At 39.6% G+C, this 21,386-nt stretch overlaps 1 protein-coding gene across 4 annotated transcripts in view; it reads right to left on the bottom strand.

The window, feature by feature from the left end:
* Positions 1–21,386, bottom strand: part of LOC141543689 (maestro heat-like repeat-containing protein family member 1) — an 82,376-nt gene that overhangs the window by 41,875 nt on the left and 19,115 nt on the right. For all 4 annotated transcript variants that reach the window (XM_074269295.1, XM_074269297.1, XM_074269298.1 and 1 more), the window contains exons 4-19: positions 21,050–21,212; positions 20,002–20,094; positions 19,526–19,677; positions 18,876–19,016; positions 14,506–14,604; positions 13,698–13,770; positions 12,805–12,915; positions 10,182–10,255; positions 8,254–8,370; positions 7,877–7,921; positions 7,197–7,341; positions 6,428–6,471; positions 6,013–6,172; positions 4,419–4,471; positions 3,796–3,909; positions 2,250–2,366 (exon numbers count right to left, since the gene is read on the bottom strand). In XM_074269295.1, coding sequence (XP_074125396.1) covers positions 2,250–2,366; positions 3,796–3,909; positions 4,419–4,471; positions 6,013–6,172; positions 6,428–6,471; positions 7,197–7,341; positions 7,877–7,921; positions 8,254–8,370; positions 10,182–10,255; positions 12,805–12,915; positions 13,698–13,770; positions 14,506–14,604; positions 18,876–19,016; positions 19,526–19,677; positions 20,002–20,094; positions 21,050–21,212 — 1,701 coding nt within the window. The remainder of the gene's footprint in view (positions 1–2,249; positions 2,367–3,795; positions 3,910–4,418; positions 4,472–6,012; positions 6,173–6,427; positions 6,472–7,196; positions 7,342–7,876; positions 7,922–8,253; positions 8,371–10,181; positions 10,256–12,804; positions 12,916–13,697; positions 13,771–14,505; positions 14,605–18,875; positions 19,017–19,525; positions 19,678–20,001; positions 20,095–21,049; positions 21,213–21,386) is intronic.

The following is a 21,386-nucleotide window of genomic DNA, read 5'->3' as shown; positions in this document are numbered from 1 at the left end:
TATAGGAAGAGGGAGGACTTGCAGAAATCTAGAGGGAGGAAAATAAACATGTATCATATACTCTCAAAGCCCTACTACACATGCCATGTTGTTCAGAGGGAAGAATGATTTATCTACTCGTTTTCAGAGAATGATCAACTGGAAAAGACTACAGGAGCCTTCTAATCAATCTCATAATTTTACAGATGAAAAGTCAAGATTCGTGGAGATTAAATGGGAATAAACGTCAGTGAGAGAATTTGAATCCAGGTCTTCCAGGCTCCAAATTAAAATCCAAATCCAAAATACCTTATAAAACTTAGCAATTGGATCAATAGATTAATATTCAGCAGTAGGTATTGATGTATTAACACAGATCAGATTATCAGATTAGGTAGATAGATATATATCATCCGGCAAAAAGTAAAATCCCAATCAATAAAGGTGAGGATGGGGAGACAAGCCAAATTAGATTCTTATGAGGTGAGGAGGAGGAGGGGTGCAGAGCCTAGTGGTTTTTGATTAATTTTAAAGGCTCCCCACAACCTAATCCTAACTTGGCCAGCTTGGTGATAAAGTGAATAAAGCTCCAGGTCTGGAGTCATCTTCCTGAGTTTGAATCTAGTCTCATAGATACTTACTACTTGGGTGACCCTAAATAAGTCACTTAACTCTGTTTGCCTCAGTTTCCTCATCTGCAAAATGAGCAGGAGAAGATGGCAAATCACTCTTTGCCAAGAAAACCCCACATGGGATCACCGAGAAAGAGTGTGGTCCCAATTTACTTTTCCAACCTCAAACTCCCTCCTGCACCCTAGTCAAACTGATACATTACATTCTCCAACATATCCCAAACAGTCCCACTTCTGAACCTTTGCTCACACTATTCTGCCAGACTAATGCTCTCCTCCCGCTTTTTTTTACTTATTTAAGACTTATTCATCCTTCTGGGGTCTAGCTCGTATCCCCTTCCCCTGTGAAGCCTTCCCTACATACCTCAGCTTTCTCCTTCCTCTAAGCTCTTATACTACACAGTGAATTCAATGAACACCTCTCACTGCCTTGTAAATGGTTATCTTTCTGTTCAATCTAATTATATTTTATGAGCATTTATTAAGCAACTATGATTTAGGCACTTCTCTCCTATGTCTCCAACTAGACTGTCAGCTCTCCAGGACCGGGACTTATGCTGCTTTTGTACTTTATAAGTACAAAATAAGTACTTTCTGTCCTTAAGCTCACAGAGGTGCACATGCTATTATCCCCATTTCACAGGTGAGAAAGCCCAGGCTCATTAAGTTTAGTTTACTCAATCATACAATCTCTAAGTATCAGAATCAGGATCATAATCCTTTCCCTGTTATTCCTAATACTGCCTTGGTGGGCATTTAAACCATATTTATAGATAATTAGAGCCTTGCCTATCTGGAGAGGGAAAATACAATTCACAGGGGAGTTATTAAAGTCCTAAAAAAAAGGAAAACACTTCACCTGCAGCAGAAATATAGAAAAACCATTAGCTGTATTAATTGGGGAATGGTTAAATCAGTTGTGATAAATATAATGGAATAGTACTGGGCCATCAAAAAGAATAAATATTAAGGATTAATATAATATTTAACAATCATATATAATATTTATTATTATAAAATATAATATATATTTTATATATCATGTAAATTGATATTTATATATAATTATATTATATATCATACATAAATATATATTTTCTATATGTTAAAATATAATATATAAAAATATTATAAATAAGGAATAATATAATAAATATAAGGATTAAGAGAAGCATTGGGAGACACATGTAAATTGATGCAAAGGAAGTCAGCAGAACCAGGAAGCTAATATCCACAATGACCAATGTATACGGGGAAAAAAATCACCAAAAAGAAATGGAAGATTGTACAAGTATAATGCTCAAACTCAGCCATAAAGAAGAGAAAAGAGTCACTTCCTCCTCCCTTCTTTGCAGAGGTGGGCGATTATGGATGTAAATCTTCGCCAGACTCAGTTTTGCTGAGCTGATTTTTGTTTCTTATTTGTTCTTTATTATGAGGGATGATTCACTGGGAAGGGGGAGGGAGGGGGAAGAATATACTTGGAAATGAAGATGGGGCAAAAGTAAAATCTACCAATAACTTTTTAAAAGAAGATTCCTGACTGGAGAGCCTGAAGATCCAGCTCAAAAATTCTATGCTCTAAAACTCTCCAACTTTTTCTAACATGTGCCCACTTCTTGGGGCCTCTGGTCTCACCTTTCTCTCCAGCTCTTCATCTTGAGAACTCTTTAGGACATCATCCAACCTCAGGGACACAAAGTTATGGTCATTAGAGCTCTTCAGGGTGTAGCCAATGAGTTTGTATAAGAAGGACTGGGAGGATAAGAGGGAAAAATCATTAGGGTTTAGCAAAAATGGCATTTTAGGCTTTATTCCTGAGCTTATCCCTCCCCTCACCTACTTTCAGTCCCCTCTCCCCAACACACACATCTTCTGCTGCTATCATAGCAAACATCTCTGAGTTCTGAGCTACCCATTATGTGTGTGTGTATATATATATACATAATATATATTACATATATATTATATTTAAAAGGTCCCCTTTACTAACGTGAAAAATATATGTATGTACATAAATATTATTTTTTCACATTAGTAAGGGGGACCTTCATAATTTTACAAAGCACTTTCCTCACAACTCTAGGAGGCACACAGCGTGGACATAAACTACAACACAAACATCTTTTAGATATGAGGACTGGGATTCACAGAGAAGTCATGACCCAGGCCTCCCGACTCAAAATTCCATATTCTTCAGCAGGAAATGGATCTGTGTGACAGTAGTTGGAACAAAAGTGGAAGCTTGGATGAGACGAGGACAGAAGGAGGGCTCTCAATCCTGCTCTCCAGCCACTGAGGGAAGTGCCAGTCAGTAAGCACCTACTGGGTGCCAGGTACTGTTCTAAGTGCTGGGGATACGAAAAAAGCTAAAAACAGTCCTGGTTCTCAAGGAGTGCTAATGAGAGGGACCACATGTAAACATCTGTGTACAAACCAGCTGTAAAAAACAATAAATAAAATGGAGACAATCAACAGAAGAAAGAAACTAGCATTGAGGAGGATGAGGAAAAGCTTCTTACAGAAGGTGAGGTTTTAGCTTGGACCTGAAGGAAGGGGATGAACACCAGAAGAACAGTCAGTGGAAAAGCCTGAATCACCCCTGAGCCTTCTTAGAAGAGTACTTCTGCCTCCTTCCAAGGGCCCAAACCCCTCGGGGTAGTATGATGAAGAGCAGGGTTCCGGTCTCTTCTCCTGATTTACTTGGTGACGTTAGGTTAGACTCAGGCTCCTTTCCTCACTTTAAAAAGGAGATAGCCCCTCCCAACCTGCTTCACAGTGTGGTAAGCCATCACTGGATACCAAAGAGTTTTGAGAAGCATAAAGTGCTAAACATATGCAAGGTATTTATTACTATTACTACTATTGTCATTAGTCTGCTTCTTGTTCCTTCTTTCTTTTGGATCCTTGGGGCTCAGAAATCTGTTTAGAAGAATTGCGTATGTTTAATCTATGGTGGATTATTTGTTGTCTAGTGGAGGATGGAGGGAGAAAAATTTGGAACACTAGATTTTGCAAAGGCAAATGTTGAAAATTCTCTGCATGTATTTGGAAAAGTAAAAATCTATTACTTTAAAAAGATTTGGGGGACTTAAGAAAAGCCACTGAATTTCTTCCTGGCCCCCTCCTGCCTTTACACTCCCCCAGGCCCACCCCCCAGTCCCTATAAAACAGGCATGTGTACCTTCTCCCTCTCCTGCTGCAACCACGTGAAGCTTTGCATCTTCTTAAATATCATGTCAATGAGATCCTTCAGCCAGTAGTCATCACCGATGGCCAGCAAACTATTACTCGAAAACTTGGGGAATGGGGTATGGGACAAAGAGCAGACAGGGAGTAAGCAGAGAAAGATGACAAATTTGAGAGCTGAGCTTAGAAGTATGGATTCAGAACCTGGAGGATGTGAGTCAATCTAGGTAAATAACAGTAACCCAGGCAGAGAGAGGAGACAGGGCTTGGAAACATAGGGAGGAGACTAAACCATTCGACAAAATAGTGAGAAGCATCTAGGAGACTGCTATGGACAGTCATGGAATCAAGAGGATCCGAGTTCAAATGCAGCCTCAGACACTTATTGGCTGTGTGACCCTGGGCAAGCCACTTAATCCCTTACCTCCAATAATAATAATAATAATAATAATAATAATATGGTAAGTTAATTAAGATTTGGGGTAGAGACCAGACCCTGAAGTGCAGCCTCATTGTACCAGGGAGTCAAAGCCAAAATCAGGGTGTGGGTCTGGGAGCAGCTTTCAGAAAGGGCAGAGATGTGAACAGGGGACTGATGTCTTCTGGGGGATCTCTCACTAGAAGCAGCTTTTTCTCCCACTCCTTCTGCATAAAGTTCTCTTCAGTGTGTTCTATATTTAAAGAGAGAGAGAGAGAGAGAGAGAGAGAGAGAGAGAGAGAGAGAGACAGAGACAGAGAGAGAGACAGACAGAGACAGAGAGGAGAGACAGAGAGAGACAGAGAGAGACAGAGAGAGAGAGACAGAGAGAGAGACAGAGAGAGACAGAGACAGAGAGAGAGAGAGAGAGAGAGAGAGAGAGAGAGAGAGAGAGAGAGAGAGAGAGAGAGAAAGAGAGAGAGAAAGAGAGACAGAGACAGAGAGACAGAGACACAGAGAGAGAGAAACAGACAGAGAGACAGAGAGAGAGAGAGAGAGAGAGAGAGAGAGAGAGAGAGAGAGAGAGAGAGACAGAGACAGAGACAGAGACAGAGACAGACAGAGACAGAGAGGAGAGACAGAGAGAGACAGAGAGAGACAGAGAGAGAGAGACAGAGAGAGAGACAGAGAGAGACAGAGACAGAGAGAGAGAGAGAGAGAGAGAAGAAGAGAGAGAGAGAGAGAGAGAGAGAGAGAGAAAGAGAGAGAGAAAGAGAGACAGAGACAGAGAGACAGAGACACAGAGAGAGAGAAACAGACAGAGAGACAGAGAGAGAGAGAGAGAGAGAGAGAGAGAGAGAGAGAGAGAGAGAGAGAGAGAGAGAGAGAAGAGAAAGAGAGAGAGAGAGAGAGAGAGAAAGAGAGAGAGAGAGAGAGTTCATCTCATTAAGGTCAATCCTCAAAGACATGGAACTCCCGCTCATCTATCAAACCAAAGCAGAAAAGGACATTGAACCCAAGATTAAGTAGGTAACAGTTGCCTAGGATATGCAACTCTTGTTGCTGTCTGAAAAGTCCGCTTGGTATATGTTGGGGATGTGTTTGGGATGTTGTATGTATTGTAGTGCTAAGTACAACACTCTTACACACAGTAGGGCTGAGAAATTGCTTTCACAGCAAAAAGAAGCCGCCAAAATCAGGAGTCAATTCCTCTGTTAGGCACTTCCCATGGGGTATGGATCATGAAGGAAAACAAGCTTTAGTCAGAATTTTCTGTTCAACCCAATCTCATAAAAATGTAATGACAGATGTTTCTGAAAATTCAATTTCCCGGGATATAATTTATGTGTGAAAGAATAATAAAAATGCAGAGCTCCTCAGAGTACAGTGAGCTACAAAATATTGGATACAACGATGTAGAGTAGGAGCATTCCAATGATGCTGTTAGGCAAGGGGGGAAATGTGTTTTTGGAACCACTTTTAAATTTGCGACTGCACCTAATCCACGAGCAGTATAACGCATTGCTCTGTTCCTGTGATACCCTAAATTACCATGACTCCATTCAGAGGTAAAATTATCCTTCTATTTTAATTTGGGGAGGTTCACCATGGCTTAGGGCGTATGACTTGACTGGACTCTGCTTTGACCCACTCTAGTGGTAGACTATGGTCTTAAAGGATTCCCACAGGAAGGGGGTACCCCAAGCTCCCAGAGCGGTGCCACAGCCCACCCGGCTCCCTTCCCTTCCACGATGTCCCCCCCTTTGTTCCCCTCCCCAGGGGCCCTGCTCTCACTCTCCAGAATCTGAATCATATTAGGGATCTCTTTTGTCCACACTTGGCCGAGTTTGAAGTTGATCACAGGATGCAGGGAGTTGAGAGGGTGGAGAGCATACAACAGCCAAAGAGAGGACACCCCAAATTCCTTTAGTTTATACGGCCTCAGAGAAGACAGCTGGGAAGGAAGGGGTGGGGAGGAGGAGGAGCAGCAAGAGAACCATCCGGGCAAGGTGGGATGGACGCACGGTAACGGCAGCCCCCCTTTCAGCCCCCTTCCCCACGTTGCTGCCCCTAACTTTTAGGCCGCTAGGGCCTTCCCTTAAATTCCCTGACCCCAGTCACACCCCGTACGCCTTGACCATGTCTCCAAATTCCTCATCCAGACCCCAACCACTTATCGTCCTGGTCCGTCCCCCGGAGCGTCACTTACTAGAAGGTTGATAAAGAGCACTTGTGGGGAGGGGTATTCAGTGGCTGCAGAAAAAGGAAGAAAAACACAAGACCAGGGGGTATATGCGGGTCAAGTTGTGCTGTTCCCAATCGAGACTCAGCCCACGGATAAAGGGACCCAGAAGAGGCATCTGTGAGGAGGAGAACGAGGGCCAGGAAACCGCTGGGGCAGGAGCCGGCCCAGGGCCCTCTGCATTCCTTGGTGTCCCTCCTTGTTCCACCCCTAACCCCCTCGGACCTTATCTACACCCAGGCTCTGTCCCCTTATTCTCTAGTCTTGATTGTCTTTGCTTTGCCCGTCTGCCCCCAGGTTCTGGTCCTGTGCTCTTATTGTCATCCTTCCCAAGGCAGAAAGCTTTACCACCATAGTCCCCGTCTCAAGCTTCTCCAGCCCCAGACCCACATTCTCTATCTCTCCCTCCCTCCCTTCCTTCCTTTTCCCCCCTCCTCTCCCTCTCTCTCTCTCTCTGTCTCTGTCTCTGTGTCACTCTCTCTCTCTCTCTCTCTCTCTCTCTCTCTCTCTCTCTCTCTCTCTCTCTCTCTCTGTCTCTGTCTCTCTGTCTCTCTGTCTCTCTCTCTCTCTCTCTCTCTCTCTCTCTCTCTCTCTCTCTCTCTGTCTCTGTCTCTCTGTCTCTCTCTATCTCTCTGTCTCTCTCTGTCTCTCTCTCTGTGTCACACACACACACACACACACACACACACACACACACACACACACACCCTAAGGGAAACCCGTCCCTCCAGCTCACGGTTAAGATGGTAGCTGCTAAGGTAAGGTGGTTGGCCCAAGGCCTGAGCCTTCAATGCGATGTCAGTGGCGATCTTGCAGAGGGGCACAAATGCCTTGGGCCTCATGGGCTGGCACAACAAAGTTATCAGCCTGGGCAGGGACACCTAAGGGTAACATGGAATGCAGGCTCCAACAACAGTCCCGGCTCCCAGGACCCGCTGTCCAATCCTTACCAACTCTACTGGGGTCTAGAGCATCTTGTACCCTTATAGGATGAGGTTGGGGGGGCGGTAAGGGAGAGTGATAATCCCTCTAGTCTGCGTGCCTACTTCTCCCATATTATATTTGGAAAATGTCAGAGACATCTCTGGGAATAAGAGGAAGAGAGACATTTCCTGCTGAAATGATCTTATACACAAGGAGAGGGAAAAAACCTTCTTCAACTTAGGGTCATGAAAATGAACAAGGCAGAAGGGCAGCCCGCCACCATGGAGATTTTTAGGGAAAGGGCGCCAGGAACTGCAAGCCCCAGGCCTAACTGGCAGAACATCGGGCAGAGGAGATTCCAGAAGTAAGGGAAATGTTAGGAAAGCCCATGAGCCCTGGAGAGATGTCATGGGGAATCCCCGAAGCAACTTGAGGAGTAAGTCGGGAGGAATTGGGAAAAGGCAAAGCATCTTTGTCTCCAACAGTCTATACCAGATGTAAAATACTGATTGACAGCTCCCGGGTTTCCTCATCACTCTGAAGGAAATGAGAAAAGAGAAAAATCAATCCAACCCTATGTAAGCCTCCTGGGTCAGTATTGCTGACCTGAATGTCCCTTATGTCACTGATAAACTAAATGCTGATATTTCTGAGCCCACAGGCTATAGAAGGCATGTTAGGCTGCACCCCAAACTCTGAGTCAGACTTTTATTCTCGGCTCCCCTCATATTCCTTATGTTCCCACTCCTCCCCTCCCTCTCATCCCTTATGTTCTCAGCCCGACCCTTCTGACCATTTTGCAAACCCTCCTCTTGCCCCTTCCCCTTTATGTGACTCCCAGGCCTAGTTTTGGCCCTTCCACTACTCACCGTGGATCCAAGCTCACTGAGTTTGATGAGATGGTTAATAACCACATCTCCTTTTTCCAGGCTTAAGTAATTACAGGTACCTAGCTTTTCAATGAATTGTAGCAGAGGCAGCCGTATCTGTAAGGACATATATTTATGGAACATTTGAACGATGAGGTAACTTTGAAGATTTTAAAACTGAGGAAACAGGGTCAAAGGAACAAAATGACTTTCCAAATATCAAATGATACGTTAGCATCAAAGCTGGGATCAGACCCCAAATCTCCTAAATCCTAGTCCAATACATTTTTCACTTTGCTTAGTCAATGATCCCATCTCCTGCTCACTATCTGAGGGTCTACGGCCATCTAGGAAGACCCAAGGGCTAAAACTGCCCCTCAAACCCTCCTCCTGGTTGCATTTGTATGCTACCGTACAGCTGACAGGTATCCTGTCTACCTTTATTATCTTACCATCTTCATTCTATGTATGTACCATAACCACTTTATTGTCTACGAGAAGCTTATAATCTATTTTATATGTATTTTATATAACATTCAAAAGAACGTTTTTCAAGCTGGAGAAAAGGATATAAAATGCAAAATTCACAGTCTTGATAACCGAAAATTGCCAATTGTTTTGCAGTACTTTATTATGTGTTGTCTTTCTTGGGTTTTTAACTAGCTATTGAATTAGACATTAAACACATTTGGGTTTTAGTTGGGATTTTACTTAGCTTGCATGTTAATTCTTTGGTTCTTTGCTGTTTCTATTAAACCATAGCATTATTTTAATACATGTTACGATGCCAAACTCTCCTCCTCTAAAAAAATTGTTATTCTCATGATCTTGATGACTATGAGTATGGGGGCTATTGGGGGAGTCAGAGAGAATGGGTCCAAAAGATACCCATTCCAACTTTATTGGAAAGCTAAGAATAAGTTCTTAGGACCCCATCTTCTCCCTGGAAGTCATTCTTTGGAATAAGGGCCAAACTCCTTCACCTAATATTGTTCCAAGGTCTCCTCAGTGTTCATGTCTGCCTTCTCATACTTCCTAAATAGATCCAGCTCTAGCCGAATTCCTATCCGCTGCTCTCCAAATATGCTTCTGCGCTCCTCTCTTTGTGCTTTTGTTCATAGTATTCATTTTGTCTAGAATCTCCACTAGCTGTCCCCCCATCTCCAAATACTGTTGTCAAAATTATACCTTTTTATTCAAAGCCTAACTTCAATCTATCCAACTCTTTCCATTAAATTCTCAGTTCTGGGTATATAAAGGTGAAGAATAAAAAACTCCCTGTCCTCAGGGGGTTCCCATTATTCTGAGGAATGCAATTTGGAAACAGATAAGTAAACACAGTATTGTTTTTAAGAGACACAGAGCGAAAGGAAAGACAGACACAGAGAGAAAAGATGAGAGTTTGAAGAGGTTACAGCATCGAGTGAAATTTTTTTTAAGAATGGGGAGATCTGAGAATGTTTGTAGGAAACAGACTATGACCAAGCACAGAGTAAGATACTGATGAGAGACACATGAATGATCAAAGGGGCAAATTCTTTCCCAACCATCCAAGTCCAGTGTGATCTCCTCATTCTTATATTCCTGTCTTTCATGAGTGCACGTCTTATTATTCCAACTAGATTAGTAGCTCCTATATATTATACAGCACCCAGTGTAATACTTTGAATACAGTAGCTACACAGTAAATTTGTTAACTGATTCTCTGGTCATCATCTTCCTCCCACCTTGGAGAACAACTTCTTGAGCCTCATTCAGATGGGGAGGAATGAACAAATCCAAACCAAGAACAGAACCGAAATCTCCCCAAACCTGATAGATTCCTCTCTGTTCTCCTCATCCCCACTCCTCACTTCCCATCTTGATGCTCTCTCAAAAGCTAAAGAAAGCAACTACCTTCCAACCCCATTCATAGCTTTAATACTCACTGTTTTGGAATCCTCCTTAATTAGATGTATAATGGTCTGCATTACTTCATTCTTTAGTTCTGTGCTCTGGGGCACTAAAGGAAAGATCAGAGTCAAGGTTATAATCCACTACAGTAGTTGGTATATTATCATACTTGATCATAAGTTAGAAGTTCTGAGTATTTCATGTATAAATATAATTACAAGGATTTACTATTATTTTTCTTTTTATCTATATTGCTTAATGACAATTACTGATATATTTAAATGACTTAAACAAAAAAGGAAATTTAACCTTAATAAAAAATTATGCTGTGAAAAAAAAAGTTATAATCAACTTCCTCATTTCTTCCATTGTCCAGAGATACAGGCAAGTAAGAAAATTCCATGTTGAGAATCTTCAAAGATTAGATTCTTACAGAGGCCATCTTGCCTTGTTCCTGCCAATATTCTCACACATATAATCTCAAAGGCTGTCAATGATAGAATACTTCAAATACTCTGCAACTTGCTACCTATATAATAATAATAGGTAGCATTTAAATAGAAAAGATTGTAGATGTATACATAGGTATATATTCATGTACATACATGCTAGCTATGTAACATTGGGTCTCAATTTCCACATCTATAAAATGAGGGAATTAGACATGACTTTCTGAGTTCCTCATAGTTCTATATTCTTTTCTTCTATAATGGCATTAATCATGTCACTACTGGGGCTCAAAAACCTTCAGTGGGTCCCCATTGCCAAAGGCACTCTCCTCCTATGGAAAGGAAGGAGATCAATACCAGATCTCAAAATATACTAAAAAGCTGAAATCATCAAAACAATTGGTCCTGGGTAGGAAATAGGTTGAACAGTGGAACAGATTAGGCATAAAACATAGAGAAGCAAATGAGCCACACGCCTAGTGTTTGATATGTCCCCAAAATCCCAGTCACTGAGGCAAGAATTCACTATTTGAAAATATATGTATTGGGGAAAAGAAGGCAGAAACTTGGACCAATATTTCACATCAGATACCAAGAGAAGCTCCAAGCAGATACATGATTTAGACATAAAGAATGATATTGTAAAGAAATTAGACAAGGGTGGAAGAAATGATCTGTCAAAAAGAGTAGCAATTTTCATGCATTGATTATATGTTCTTGTCAAATGTGCTCAAATAAGCTCAAAGCTTTGAATCAGCTTTGTGATATTATGTTGAAATATCTGAGAATTTACTGCATATAGAAGCATGCCACAGTTTTTGACATATAATGCATTTGATTCACGTATCTTCCAAAAGACATCAAAAATTAATACTCCCAATTCAAAAAATATTTGTTGTTTCTGTAATTTTTTCTTTAGAAGTATTAAGATTTCTCTGATGATGAAAATGGAAAAGTAGGCCTGATGTCATAGAAATTTATTTTCTATTTTCTCACCGTGATCATAGCACAACAAAATGCGCTCCAAATTATCTTTAAATGTTTTGTCCACATGAAAACTTACAATAGAGAGCAGAATAAGACAGTTATACTCAGAAATGAAAGGTGTTACTACAATAAAATGGCCTTGTTTTGCTATAGCAATAAAATGACCAAGTGCAATGAATTGGTTTAATAAATCATCTTTCCATCTTGCTGCTGCTGCTATAAGTATTTTAAACTATAAAATGTCCTAATCTAATGCATTTCTCTCTGTGTTGCTGTTGTTGCATATTACATTGAATTTGATGAGTAATCCAACATTCCAAAATGTACTGAATTCAAAAGTCAGTGTAAACATATTCTTGTGTTTACAGATACTATAAAATGCATGTTATCCCTGGGGGGGAAAATCAAATAAAAAGAAAATATTGCTACTAAAAAAAAAACACACAAAGAAATAAATTATTTGTCAGATCTATGGATAGATAAAAAGAGTCTCTGACCAAACAAGAACTAAAGGAGATCACAAGTAATAAAAAGGTGACAATCTTGAGATTCATATCTATATTCAAGGAAGCAGCAGATTACTGTCATTATTAGTCAACAAATAGCTGTCCCATATCGTCCCTGACCATCAATATACTCCTCTTTCTTGGTCATTTGCTAGATATTCTAATAGAACTTGTGGGTCTACTTTATTATTCCTTGGAAGTTAAAACAAGTGCATCTTCCCCAGAACATCCATCACAGTCTTGGTCGTTAGTGAATAATAACAACAAGGCCTTACATTGGTATGTAACTTTACAATCTGCTTGTATATTGTTTAAACTTCACCAGTGCCCTATGAAGTAAATAGGGCAATTATTATTATTCCCATTGTACAGACAAAGAAATTGAGGTTCAGATATGAATGACTTGCCCAAGCTTTCACAGCAAAGAGTTCCAATGTTGTTTCTCCCATTCTACCATGTTGCTTCTGAAAAGAAGCAGTTTTGCTAGACCCTGACAGGGGTTCTCCAACTACGGCCCACGGGCCCTCTGAAGACATTTATGCGGCCCGCGGGGTTATGGCAAATGGGCTGAGGGGCTGAGACAGAGTGTGAGCTTTTGTTTTCACTATAGTCCGGCCCTCCAACAGTCTGAGGGACAGTGAACCGGCCCCCTGTTTAAAAGTTTGAGGACCACTGTACCTTCTAGCCAATAATAACCAGACTCTGAATATACTCACCTTCCTGGAATACATCTCTGAAGATCTTGAGTGCTAATGTGACATTGGACTTATCACTGCCATCCATGCTCTTTAGAAACAATTTGACCATCTCATGGTGATATAGTCGTGCTACCAGAGGAAGAGAATTCAAGAGAGTAGAAAAGGTACATGTGAAAAGAGGAAAAATAGAGATTCATCAGGGAGGAACCTAGAAGTCATACGGTCCAGCCCCCTCATATATAAATATGGAAATATAAATATATATATAAATATTATACATAAATATATAAATGGAAAAACTGAGGCCCAGAGAAGCAAGGCAATCTGTTGAAAGTCACACAGAAAATAAACAAGCTGGAATTTGAATCCAGGTTTTCTGACTTTGAATTCTTAATCCCTTTTATATTATCTTGCTGCCTTTGATGGTTTACCAAGGTCTAACCTGTTGCAGAGAAGGTAGGATCATTGGCAGGAGCTTAGAATCTATCCCTTGGTTTTTTCCCAATAACCACTGCCTAATTTTGACAATTTTTGTCTTTATCATTAATAGAATTATATCTCAGTCTCTCTGGGTTTAGATCACTTCTGGAAGAAGATTATAGGAACCAGAGAGATACTAGGGGAAAGAAACAGAAATAGAGTTAAGAGTATTTTTAGACACTTTGAATTCATATTATGCAAAGCCGATATATATTGCTCTGAGTCTCAGATTTGGGCAAGCTATATACATAAGGACAGAAATATTGTACCCCAGTCCCCACTTTCCACAGAAGATGGAGGCTGGTTCTGGGGCAAATCTAGATCTCCTTAACTTGTCAGTCTCCAGGCTAAGCATAAATAAAGGTAGTTATTCATGACTCCCATAACCCCCTCCCTTATTCAGCTCAAGCCAAAGGACCCTGTATTCTTACTCATAATATGGAAGGACTTCAGGGCTATTTTGTGGTTTTGAAGGGAATCTGAGTTGGTAACTTTCCAGGTCACCTATAGAAAGAGAAACTGTTTAGAGGAAGATACCAGAACCCAAAGGAGCCCCCCTGGTCAAGGGAAGCAAGCCATTGTCATGGAAAGAGCATGGAAGTTAGATTTGAACACTTGGGTAATACCTCTGTCTCTATCATAAAGCTACTAAGCTTGGGTACACTTAGTCACCTGATTTTCCTTATCTATAAAATGGGACAACCTTAGAGGGTTGTTGTCAGAACCTATCAATCTAGTATCGAGAGAAGAAAGAACAGGGATAACAAGGGACAATCATAGGGAAGACAGAAAGACTCTCTAGACTTCTCTCTGAAGGAGTTGTCCACTCTCATCCCCGAACAATTAGCACAATGCCTGTCACTTAATTGAATTCACTGAATCAAATGAATTAAATTAAATTAATTTTCCCCTCCTCACCACATTATGAGTAAAATATTCCCTTCCCCTCTACCTCCATGAAAATTGAACATTTTTCTGTGGAATGATATGGATTTTCTTTATTTTTTTCCAGTGTAGAAAAAGTAACTACTGAAAATTCTGCCTACTTTGATCTCATAAGAATTTGTGCAACGTTGCCTAGAGAAATATTCCAGTCTTGCTCCTTAAGGGTCCATGTATTTGCTTAGTCAGGTAGAAGGACCATAAGAATAGTGTGTTTCTTAGATACATCACTATCTCTAGGGAGTTGGGGCTCAGAGACTCACGGGGCCCAGATTCCTTGATTCCCACAAAGCTCACCTGGGAAGACAACAGCACCACAAGATCATCCAACTTCGATGCCAGATTCTTACCCCCAGATCCACTGGCAGCCACAGCTTCCAGGAGTTGGGAAAGACACTATATGGAATGGTAAAATCAGAACTCTAAATCTATAATCAGTTATTTTCCCCTCTTCCTTCATTTAGCACTTTGTCTCTTAATCATCTACTTGTCATGTGCCATTTATGATGATTATATTGCAGAAACGTAGATTTAGCATTGCTGGAAGATTGTATAAATTTAGAATTTGGGAGGAGAGAATCCAAAAATGGAATAAGCTGGCATAAAAGGTCAAGTAGTTTTCCTTCACTAGAGGTATTCTAGCAAAGACTGAGTGACCATTTTTTCAAGTTTGGGTAGAATTAAGTGATTTCTGAAGTCTTTTACAAGTCTCAAGTGCTGTCACGTCCCCTTGCTAAATTATAAGGTACATGGAAGCATGGAAAAAGTCTTTTTTTCTTTTCAGTAATATTTTATTTTTCCAAATACATGTAAAAATAGTTTTCAACATTCATTTTTAGAAAACTTTGTGTTCTAAATTTTTTCCTTCCAATCCTCTCTTCCTCTCCAAGACAAGCAATCTGATGTACGTAAAATATGTGCAATCCTTTTAAACGTATTTCTATATTTGTTCTGTTGTACAAAAAACATTAGGCCAAAAGGGAAAAAAACACCAGAAAGAAAAAAAACCAAACAAACAAAAGGTGAAAATACCATGCTTTGATCCATATTCAGTCTCCATAGTTCTCTCTTTGGATATAATTAAGCTTTTCCATCCCAAGTCAATATTGGAATTCCCTTGATCACCACATTGTTGGTTGATAAGAGTCAAGTCCATCACAGTTGATCCATCACATAATCTTGTTGTAACTGTACAATACTTTCCTGGTCCTGCTCACTTCACGCAGCATCAGTTCATATAGATTTTTTCAGGCTTTTCTGAAATCAGCCTATTCATCATTTCCTATAGAACATTACCTCCATATACTATAACTTATTTAGCTATTCTCCAACTGATGGGCATCCTCTCAGTTTCCAATTTCTTGCCACTACAAAAAGGACTGCTTACAAATATTTTTGCAAATGTGGATCCTTTTTCTTTTTTATGATCTCTTTGGGATATAAGCCCAGTAGAAACATTCCTAGATCAAAAGATATGCACAGTTTGATAACCCTTTGGGCATAGTTCCAAATTATTCTCCAGAATGGATGGATTAGTTCACAACTCCACCAACAAGGTATTAATGTCCCAGTTTTCCCACATCCCCTCCAATATTTATCATTATCTTTTCCTGTAATCTTATCCAATCTGAGAGGTGAGAGATAATAAGAATCAATCAAACCAGTTCAAAAGAATGAAAAAACAGAAATGTAAAACACCTCATGGGAAAAACAACTAACATGGAAATAGTACCATAAAAGACAGTGTCAGAATCATTGTACTACTTGAAAGACATAGTCAAAAGGAGGAACTGGACAGCATCTTTCAGGAAATTATTGAGGAAAATTACCCTGAAATCCTGGAACCAGAGGACAAAATAGGTATTGAAAAAAATCCACTGATCACCTCAGGAAAGAGATCCCAAAATAAAAACTCTAAGAAACATTATAACCAAATATCAGGTCAAAGAAAAGATTCCATAACTGGCCAAAAAAAAAAACCCAATTCAAATTTGGGGGTCACAATCAGGATTATAGAAGATTTAGTGGCTTCTACATTAAAGAATCAGAGGTTATGGAACATGATATTCCAGAAGGCAAAGAAGCTAGAATTACAACTGAGAATCACTTACCTGGTAAAATTAAACATAATATATCCAGAGAAAAAGTGGTCATTCAATGAAATAAAAGGATTTCAAGTTTTCATAAGGAAAAGACCAAATATATAATCTCTAATATCAAGATCCAAGAGAAACATTAACATATGAAAGTGGAAAAAAATATATAAGGAATTCAATAGAGCTAAACTGTTTACATCCCTACATGAGAAGATGATACTTGTAATTCTTAATTATAATTCTTAAAAATTGCATTGCCAATAACTAGAAGGAAAATACATAGACACAGAGTATGGGTTTAAGGTGAATTTGAGAGAATGGTGTAAAAAGTAATTAAGGTATGAGAAAGAGAAATACACTGGGTGAAGAGAGAGAGAGAATGGGCTAAATTATTTCACATGAAGAAGAGTGAAAGACCTAGTATAGTGGAGGGGAAGAAATGAGGTTGGGCAATGTTCATCACATGCACATTACTTTCATCAGTATTGGCTCAAAGAAGAAACAATATACACATCAGTGGAATATAGGAACCTACCCAACAGGGAAGTTGGAGGGAAGGAGATTAAGTAAGGAAGGGGGCTGGGAAACCTGACAGAAAGGAGGGCAGATAGGGAGAGATGGTGGACAGAAGCAAAACACTAGTGAGGAAGGAAAGGGTAAAAGGAGAGAAAGGACATACATTAAGAAAAATAGGATGGAGGGAAAAGCACAAATGTACACATAACTAGAGATGTGAATGGGATGAACTCTCCTTTAAAATAGATGTGGATCGCAAAGTAGATCAAAAACCAGAATCCTATAATTATATTTATAAGAAATACAGAAGCAGCAGAAACACAGAGAATAAAAGTAAGGGGCTAGAGCAGAAACTATTATGCTTCAACTGAAATAAAAAAAACAGGAGTAGCAGTCCTGATCTCAGACAAAGCAAAAGCAAAAATAGACTTCATTAAGAGATAAGAAAGGAAACAACATCTTGTTAAAAGGTACTATGGACAATGAAACAGAAGCAATATTAAACATTTATGCACCAAGTAGTATGGCATCCAAATTCTTAAAGAAATTAATTGAATTATGGGTATTATAAAATATAAAATAGATAATTTTGATTATATTAAAATAAAGCACTTTTGTACAAACAAAACCAATGCAACCAAATTTAGATGGAAAGCAGAAAGCTGAAAAACAATCTTTATAGCCAGTGATTCTGATAAAGGTCTCATTTAAGTACATGGAGAATTGAGTCAAGCATAAGAACACAAGTCATTTCTCAATTAACAAATGATCAAAGGATATGAATAGTCATTTTTCATAAGAAGAAATCAAAGCCATCTTAGGCATATGAAGAAATGCTCTAAATCACTTTTAATCAGAGAATGGCAAATTAAAATAATTCTGAGGTGATACCTTACACTTGTCAGATTGGCTAATATGACCCCCAAAAGGGAAAATGATTAGGGCAGCTAGGTGGCACAGTAGATAGAGCACCAGCCTTGAATTCAGGAGGACCCAAGTTCAGATCTGGTCTCAGACACTTAACACTTCCTAGCTGTGTGACCCTGGGCAAGTCACTTAACCCCAGCCTCAGGGGGGTAAAAAAAAAAGAAAAATGATAAATGTTGGATAGAATGTAGAAAAATTGGGACATTAGTACACTGTTGGTGGAGTTGTGAGCTGATTCAACCTTTCTGGAGAATAATTTATAATTATGTCCAAAGGATAAACAAACTGTACATACTCTTTGACATAGCAATACCACTACTAGGTCTGTATCCCAAAAATATAATAAAATAGGGGAAAAGATTTACACCCTTTTCATGGTGACAAAATATTGAAAATTGAGGGGATATCCTTCAATTGGAGAATGACTGAACAAAGTGTGATATATAAATGCAATAGAATATTATGATATTATGAGAAATAATGAAACACTTGGAAAGAAATGCATGAAATGATGCAAGGTGAAATGTTCAGAAACAGGAAAACATTGTACAATGATAATCTATGAATGATTCAGCTCTTCTCAGGATTACAATGCTCTAATATAAGTACAAAAGACTAATGAAGGAAAATGCTATCTACATCCTGGTAATGAAATATATGACTCTGAATGCAGATTGAAGCACATTTTTTCACTTAATTTATTCTTTTTTGTGTTTTTTTCCTCTTTATTTCTTCTTTCACAACTGTAACTAATGAAGAAATATTTTTTACATGATAGTACATGCATAGCCTATATCAAATTGTCTACCATTTTCAGAAGAGGGGATAGGAAGGAGAGAGGGAGAAAAATTTGGAACTCAAAATCTTGTAAAAATTAATGCTAAAAAATTTTTTTATATGTAATAGGGAAAAAATAAAATACTGTTTAAAAAGAAAAGAAAAACATTGATCTAACAGCATAATTTCCAATAATTGTAGAAGGATCTTTCTTTTTTAAACTCCCCAATCATTTGAAATTGCATATGTAAGAGATTATTTTACCTACCCATAAGGTAGTGTTAGCTCCTTAGGCAAAGGATCCTAGAAGTCAGAGAAGGATATGTGCTTTTTAGAGATACCCATATTCACCTGAATAATGTAGAAGGACTTCACGCCTGCTTTGTTCAGGGCCAAAAGACGTCGGATTAACCAGCATAATTGAGATTTCAGCTTTGGTGGTGAGATGAGAAAGAAAAGGTTTCCCAGTATGTTCAAAGTTTCTTCAGTCACCTGTTCCCAGGAAAATAATAACAGTGGCTTAGCTGTGATATTTTAGTAGTTTGCCGTGGCTTTTACATGAGGAAAAAAGAATTTGCCCCATGACCTGTGGGGTCGGTAAACACTTCTACGATTTCTTTAGATTATTGGCAAATAATAGGTAATATTTTGTGGCTCTAAAATGTACCATTTCTTTAAGAGAGGCCATTTTGGCTATCTCCTAACTTCTGGAATGACTCTGGCCAATAATGGGGATAAGGTTGGGGAGGGTGAAGGGGAAGAAGGGCACTTATCCTTTTGGTGATCTTTGAAAAGGAAAGGGTTGAAAAGGAATCATTACCACGGCCTGGAAACTTAGATGAGTACCTTGACAAGGGAAGAGTTTATTCAGTTTATTAACAGTTACTGTGCCATTCTACCCTTGGCACAGACAGCTGCCCCATTAAAAAACAAAAACAAACAAAAAACTAGACATAGTGCTCCCAAGTTTCCATTGATTGGATACCACTTCTTCTCCCTACCTTGCCCTTGATCTTCATGGGCCAGCGATTAAAAAGCACTCGGAGGGTCAAACATGCCTTAAAGGACAGCATCTCTTGTGTGATATCCATGGATTTGTCATCATCATTGCCCAGAATGTGATTTCGGGCATTAATGGCCAACCCATTGATCACTGCATAGAAAATTAAGAGTTGAGATTGTCCCCTCCCCGATCCCCCGGCCTTCGCTCAGTGAATCACATGCTCTCCATATCCTTACTTCTTCTCCATAGGGCTCCATAGGGGCACTAGCTATATCCCACTTTCTAGATATATATTCCCATTATATCTATAAATTGGTGTGGCTACAGGGTGTAGGACCTTGCCAAGCACTAGGCCTGGCTACTCAAGACTACTAGGCTGAAACTACAATTTCCGAGCTCTTCTCTCCATCTTTCTCTCTGTTTGCCTTCCATCCACTCCGATTATCCATCCCTCATTTCTAACAAAGTTCTCACCACTTAATAGTCCCAGTCTTTCTTCTTCAGTCTGAGCCTTTCTCAGAATAGGTAGGACATAGCTCCATGTAGCACCAATGTAGGGTGCCATACCTAGACACAAGGAGGATAGAAAGGGGTATTTCTATCTTAGGGTAAGAAGATGACTGGTATCTGATTCATTAGCTATGTGACCATGGAAAAATCACTTAACATTTAGGTCCTATGTTTTTTAACTACAAAATGAGGAAATTGGACGAGACAGACTTTGGGGTCCTTTTCAATTTGAGATCTGGGATCCTATAATATCTAGTTATTAATTCATAAGAGTAATTGAGCATCTCATTTTCTCCTCATTTCTCACTTGGGACTTTTCAATTTCTCCACTGATCCCAGATTATTCAAACTCAGCTGATTCTAAAGCACCTTATCTTATTATCAATTAATGCTTTTAAATGGAATTGAATTGAATCATTTAAAATAGCCCTGTCAACTAGTGAAGGTTGTTCTGTTCTGCCTTTTTAACCTTCACCTTTCTCTACGCCCTCCTTAGTTTGTTGTTTGGATTGTTGAACCTATGCTTTTCTGAATATAGAAAATTGACAATTCAGCTTTTCAAGTGCTCTGAAAATTAATAGCCTTTGAGGGATGCCCAGGGCCATTGAGAGATTAAGTAACTTGTTCAAGGTGTCCCTGACTCTGGGGCTGGCTCTTTGTACTCTACTTTGGGCTGCCTTTCATTCCCTTCCCTCCTAATGTCCTCCATCAAAATTCCCCATTTCTGGCTATCCTGCAAAAAGATCACAGGTCCTTCCTTTCCTTCCTCTGCCTCCTTAGAGTTGGGATGGAGATAATCCAAATAATCCCTTGCACTCCCTCCTATTTCCTGTGGAGAGTCTGAGTCTGCTCGACCCTCTTCAAACCTCTGCTGGATTTCTGTATGTCCTTTACTGGAGACCTCAATTACTCAAGCTCATCAAGATTAGAATAATTATAAAGTGGATTGAAGGACCTCCATCTTCCTTCCACCCCTAACCCAAATGCTCTTCCCTCTCATACCCACTTTTACCTTGATAGAGGATGAGTTTCCCCAAAGTCCGAAGAAGAGCTGGCTGGGGGAGATTTTGCAGATTCATTTGGTCCCAAAAATTAGAGATAACCACTTTGGGGCTATGGACTTCTATTGCTAATAGAACAGCAGCAGCGCTTTCTTCTTGAACTGCCTTTGAATTCTGGAAAAAGGGACATCCATTTTCAGTGCAGATTAGTCTGTTGGGCTTTAGGAAACTTGAAACTGTCCTCTAAATTCTGTCTCACACTGCCTCACATTGGAAGGGGATGGAGGCAGAAAGAAGTGAGTCCTCCCAAGGAAGGATTTTGCTCCGGTTCTTCCCTGGGTTGACAAG

Source organism: Sminthopsis crassicaudata, chromosome 5 (genome assembly GCF_048593235.1).
Source record: "Sminthopsis crassicaudata isolate SCR6 chromosome 5, ASM4859323v1, whole genome shotgun sequence".
NCBI lineage: Eukaryota > Metazoa > Chordata > Mammalia > Dasyuromorphia > Dasyuridae > Sminthopsis > Sminthopsis crassicaudata.
The sequence above is the reverse complement of the archived record's forward strand: the minus strand, read 5'-3'. Positions and strand labels throughout refer to the sequence as shown.